The 6,000-nt window shown below is 47.2% G+C and overlaps 1 protein-coding gene across 1 annotated transcript in view; it reads right to left on the bottom strand.

Moving 5' to 3' along the window:
* The window catches only part of acbd6 (acyl-CoA binding domain containing 6), a 207,196-nt gene extending 205,061 nt beyond the window's left edge, over nucleotides 1–2,135 (bottom strand). The window contains exon 1 of the mRNA XM_078561560.1: nucleotides 1,769–2,135. Within this exon, the coding sequence (XP_078417686.1) occupies nucleotides 1,769–1,972 (204 nt within the window). The 5' untranslated portion in view covers nucleotides 1,973–2,135. The remainder of the gene's footprint in view (nucleotides 1–1,768) is intronic.
* Between the last annotated feature and the right edge of the window lie 3,865 nt (nucleotides 2,136–6,000).

Consider the following 6,000-nt stretch of genomic DNA (forward strand, 5'->3'; position numbering starts at 1 on the left):
TACCTGTTCCCTGGGGTGGGGTATTTGGTTACCTGTTCCCAGGGGGGCAGTTGTTACCTGCTCCCCGGGGTGGGGTAGTCGGTTACCTGTTCTGGGATGGGGGTGGGGGGGTATTTGTTACTGGTTCCCTGGTGTGGGGTATTTGGTTACCTGTTCTGGCGGATATTTGGTTACCTGTTCTGGCGGAATTTGGTTACCTGTTCTGGGGAGGGTATTTAGTTACTGTTCTGGGGAAGGTATTTAGTTACCTGTTCTGGAGGGGATTTGTTACCTGTTCTGGGCGATATTTGGTTACCTGTTCTGAGGGATATTTGGTTACCTGTTGTGGGGGGGGGGGGGGGGGGGGGGGCGGTATTTGTTACCTGTTCCCTGTGGTGGCGTATTTAGTTACCTATTCCCGGGGGTGAGGGTATTTAGTTACCTATTCCCCCAGAACAGGTAACCAAATAACTCCCCCGGGAATAGGTAACCAAATATCCCCTAGAACAGGTAACCTAATATCCCCCAGAACAGGTAACCAAATATTCCGCACCCCCCCCAGAACAGGTAACCAAATACCCCCCCGGGAATAGGTAACTAAATACCCCCATCCCTGGGAATAGGTAACTAAATACCCCCAGAACAGGTAACCAGGGGGGTATTTGGTTACCCGTTCTGGCGGATTTTTGGTTACCTGTTCTGGGGGATATTTGGTTAGCTATTCCCGGGGGGGTTATTTGGTTACCTGTTCTGGGGGTATTTAGTTACCTATTCCCGGGGTGGGGGATTTAGTTACCTATTCCCGGGGGGGTATTTGGTTACCTGTTCTGGGGGGGGGGGGGGGGATATTTGGTTACCTGTACTGGGGGGGTATTTGTTACCTGTTCCCTGTGGTGGGGGTATTTAGTTACCTATTCCGGGGGGTGGGGGTATTTGGTTACCTGTTCTGGGGGGTATTTGGTTACCTGTTCTGGGGGGGGGTATTTGGTTACCTGTTCTGGGGGGGGGTATTTGGTTACCTGTTCTGGGGTGGGTATTTGGTTACCTGTTCTGGGGGGGGGTATTTGGTTACCTGTTCTGGGGGGGGTATTTGGTTACCTGTTCTGGGGGGGTATTTGGTTACCTGTTCTGGGGGGGGTATTTGGTTACCTGTTCTGGGGGGGTATTTGGTTACCTGTTCTGGGGGGGTATTTGGTTACCTGTTCTGGGGGGGTATTTAGTTACCTGTTCTGGGGGGTATTTGGTTACCCGTTCTGGGGGGTATTTGGTTACCTGTTCTGGGGGGGCTATTTGGTTACCTGTTCTGGGGGGGTATTTGGTTACCTGTTCTGGGAGGTATTTGGTTACCTGTTCTGGGAGGTATTTGGTTACCTGTTCTGGGGGGGGTTATTTGGTTACCTATTCCTGGGGGGGGGGGGTATTTAGTTACCTATTCCTGGGGGGGGGGGAGAGGTATTTGGTTACCTGTTCTGGGGGGTATTTGGTTACCTATTCCTGGGGGGGGGTATTTAGTTACCTATTCCCGGGGGGGGGGGGTATTTGGTTACCTGTTCTGGGGGGTATTTGGTTACCTATTCCCGCGGGGGGGAGGTATTTGGTTACCTGTTCTGGGAGGTATTTGATTACCTGTTCTGGGGGGTATTTGGTTACCTGTTCTGGGGGGTATTTGGTTACCTATTCCTGGGGGGGGGTATTTGGTTACCTGTTCTGGGGGGTATTTGGTTACCTATTCCTGGGGGGGGAGTATTTAGTTACCTGTTCCCGGGGGGGGGGGGGGGTATTTGGTTACCTGTTTGAAGCGACTGTACAGGTAGAGCAGGGTCTCCCGTCCCGCCTCGTGCACGACCTGCTGCACGTGCTGAGCCGCGTGCTCGAACTCGGCCTCCAGCGCGCGCCCGGCGCCGCCCCCCTCCTCCCCGTCCGCGAGCCCGGCCTCCGACTCCGGATGCTCCTCACTCCCGCTGCCACTCGCCCGGCCCGACACCGCCGCCATGTGCCCGGCTCCGGCTCCAGCTCCAGCCCCAGGCCTCCCGCGATACTCCTCGGTTACTGCTGTCTAACTGGCTTGTGAGTGGTTGGTTAATCACTCGTTATCCGCGGCTCCCCCGCCCCCCCCTCCAACTTCTCACTAACTACTGACAAACTGGCCCGGACCCATCAACACTCCGGGTGGAACCCGCCTGCCCCGGACGAAGGTTCCGGTTGTGCAGCGCGGGCTCCCCAGTGTGTACAAAATAAAGGGCACGATTCCAATGAGTTTGAATTCTAAAGATTGTAGATCACGGAATTTTAACGGCGCAGATAGAGGCTATTCGGCCCATCGCGTCTGCACCGGCTCTCCAAGTGAGCATTATGACCTAGGGCCATTCCCCTGTCTTTACCCCATACCCCTGCACGATGCCCTCTTGAATGCTCGATTGAACCCGCCTCCACCAGACTTTCAGGCAGTGCATTCCAGACTGGAACCACTCCTGTGAAAATCTTTTTTCTCACGTCACACTTGCTTCTTTTGCAAATCACTTTAAATCTGTGCCCTCTCGTTCTTGATCCTTTTACGAGAGGGAACAGCTTCTCCCTTTCTACCCTGACCAGCCCCCTCATGATTTTGAACATCTCTATCAAATCTCCTCTTAGCCTTCTTCTTTCCAACGAGAACAGTCCCGACCTCTCCAACCTATCGTAATAACTGAAGTTTCTCATCCCTGGATGAATTCTTGTAAATCTCTTCTGCACGCTCTCCAATATGTTCACATCCTTCCTACACTGTGGTGCCCAGAACTGTACACAATACTCCAGCTGAGGTCTAACGACTGTCTTATACAAATTCAGCATAACCTCCTTGCTCTTGTACTCTATGCCCCTATTAATAAAGCCCAGGATACTATATGCTTTATTAACTGCTCTCCACCTGTCCTGCCACCTTCAATGATCTATGCACATATACACCCAGGTCTTTCTGCTCCTGCACCCCCTTCAAAATTTCACCCCTTATTTTATATCGTCTGTCCATGTTCTTCCTACCAAAATGCATCATCTCACACTTCTCCGCATTGAACTTCATCTGCCACCCATCTGCCCACTCCACCAACTTGTCTATGTCCTTTTGAAGTTCTACACTGTCCTCCTTGCAGTTTACAACACTCCCAAACTTAGTAGCATCTGCAAACTTTGAAATTGTCCCCTGCACATCAATATCTAGATCATTAATATATATCAAGAAAAGGAAGGTCCTAATATCGACCCCTGGGGAACTCCACTACAAACCTTCCTCCAGCCCGAAAAATATCCATTGACCATTATGCTCTAATTCCTATTTTTCAGCCAATTTTGTATTCACGTTGCTACTGTCCCTTTTATCCCATGAGCATTAACTTTTCTCACAAGTCTGTTGTGCGGTACTGTGTCAAATGCCTTTTGAAAGTTCATGTACACCACATCAACAGCATTACCCTCGTTGACCTTTTCTGTTACCTCTTCAAAAAAACTCCAGCAAGTTAGTTAAATACGATTTCTCCTTTAGAAATCCATGCTAGCTCTTCCTTATCAATCCATATTTTTCCATGTGACGAATTCTATCTTGAATAATTGTTTCTAGAATCTTGTCCACCACTGAAGTTAAACTGACTGGTCTGTAATTGCTGGGCTTATCCTTACAACCTTTTTTGAACAAGGGCGTAATGTTTACAATTCTCCAGTCGTCTGACACCTCCCCTGAGTCTAAGGAAAACTGAAAAATTATGGCCAGTGCCCCTTCAATTTCTACTCTCACTTCCTTCAATATCCTTGGATGCATCTCATCTAGTCCTGTTGCTTTATCAACTTTAAGTACCGACAGTCTATTCAACACTTCCTCCTCCTTATCAATTTTGAATCCTTCTTGTGACAGAGTTTCCTCATCTGTCACCATGGCCTGGGTAGCATCTATCTCCTTGGTAAAGATGGATGCAAAGTATTCATTTAATACCTCAGCCATGGCCTCTTCACCCATGTGTAAATTCCCTTTTAGGTCCCTAATCGGCCCTACTCCTTTTACCACACTTTTACTATTTATATGCCTGTAAAAGACTTTGGGATTCCCCTTTATGTTGGCTGCCAGTCTTTTCTCACAATCCCTCTTCGCTTCTTTAATATGCTTTTTCACCTCCCCTCTGAACCTTCTGTATTCCTCTTGGTTCGCAATTGTGTTTTCTACCTGACATCTGTCATAAGCACAGTTTTTCTTCTTTACCCTAATTTCTATCTCCTTTTTCATCCAGGAAGCTCTGGATTTGTTTGCCCTACCTTTCCCTTTCAATGGAATAAAAATTGACTGTGCCCAAACCAATTCTTTTTTGAAGGTAGCCCATTGTTCAACTACAGTTTTCCCCACCAATCTTTCGTTCCATTCTATCTGGCCCAGCTCCGTTCTTGCCCCATCGAAGTCGGCTCTTGTCCAGTCAATTATTTTTACTCTGGATTGCCTATCATCCTTTTCTATCATCATCCTAAAACGCACAATACAATGATCACTGTCTCCTAAATGTTCCCCCCCTGACACTTGATCTACTTGGCCCACCTCATTTCCAAGAACCAGGTTCAACCGTGCATCTTTTCTTGTTGGATTGTACACATGCTGCTGTAGAAAATTCTCCTGAACACAATCTAGGAACTTTTGCCCCTCTCCGCCCTTTACACTACCACTGTCCCAGTCTACATTCCGGTAATTAAAGTCCCCCATTATAACTACTCTATAATGCTTGCATCTCTCTGCAATTTCCCTGCAGATTTGTTCTCTACGTGCTTCTCACTATTTGACGGCCTGTGGACTATACGGAGCAATGTAATTGCACCCTTTTTATTCCTTAGCTCTAGCCAAATTGATTCTGTCCTTGAACCCTCTGGGACATCCTCTTTCTCCAGCACTGCAATGCCCTCCTTAATCAATATCGTCAGCCCTCCTCCTTTCCTTCCTTTCCTATCTTTTCTGAACATCTGAAGGTACTGTAACTATTGTCAGGGTCAGTGAGCAGAAGCACCTGCCACTCATTCTCTGCAAAATCCAGCATGTATATGATGCATTCATTGTCACCATTAAAAAATTTAATAAGCACCCTTTCTGTATGTCTTTAAAGTTGTTTCCAAACTAAATTGATCTAAATGTTATTCATATCATTCCCTGATGATGAGCATTGTAAGTAACACTGATGATCAGTAAGAATAAAACACTTTACAAATCAATGGACTATCCAGATTTCTGTAACATGGGCATAAAACTACCGTGAACGCAAAGTTTTTATTTCTGCTTTAACCAGTTTAACTCTCAATTACTGTCCCTTGTTCTGAATACCAAATCTATATTGGAAGCATTGTATCTTATAGGAAGAAAACGGAGACACGGTATAAATTAAAGGGTACAATTCTAAAGATTCAAGAGTTTGTAGATACTGTATGTAACTACTGTTTTACTTCTCTGTTACCAGTTTTATAAGTACAATAAATGTATTCTTGGATGACAATAGAGTTAGAGAACTGGATTTTCCCTCAGTGCACGTGCCCGGGATTTGGAAACAGTCCAGGCTCCTATTTCCCACAGTCACTCTTTAGAATTTTCATGGATGTGCCCCATTATTTGATATGGATAAGGGCAGCAAAGGGGTTCTCAAAGCTGGAAGGCCAATCAGAAGCCTTCCAGCTTGAGAGGAGCAGCAAACTGCAGTAGAGGGTAAGTAACAAGAAATAGCAGCCAGACCACCACTGTGAAGCTGGGGTGGTGGGTGGGGGGTGGTGTGGAATCCCTCGGCAGGGCAGCCTTTTGCTGCACTTGCACCCAAACAGGTAGGGAGGGCCTTAAAGCCTGCCTGGAGTGCTGGCCCCCAATCTGCTGCTGAGGGCCGTAATCTTCCCATCCGCCTTAGATGCAAGGGTGGAGCCACAGCACTGCTCAAAAATGTGTGCCAAAATAAATCCAGCAACTAGAAGCCATGCAGTTTAACCTCGGTGCTGGGAAAGCTTTTAAAAACAATAATCCAGGACAAAATTAAC

This window comes from Cetorhinus maximus, chromosome 17, assembly GCF_964194155.1.
Source record: "Cetorhinus maximus chromosome 17, sCetMax3.hap1.1, whole genome shotgun sequence".
Classification (NCBI taxonomy): domain Eukaryota; kingdom Metazoa; phylum Chordata; class Chondrichthyes; order Lamniformes; family Cetorhinidae; genus Cetorhinus; species Cetorhinus maximus.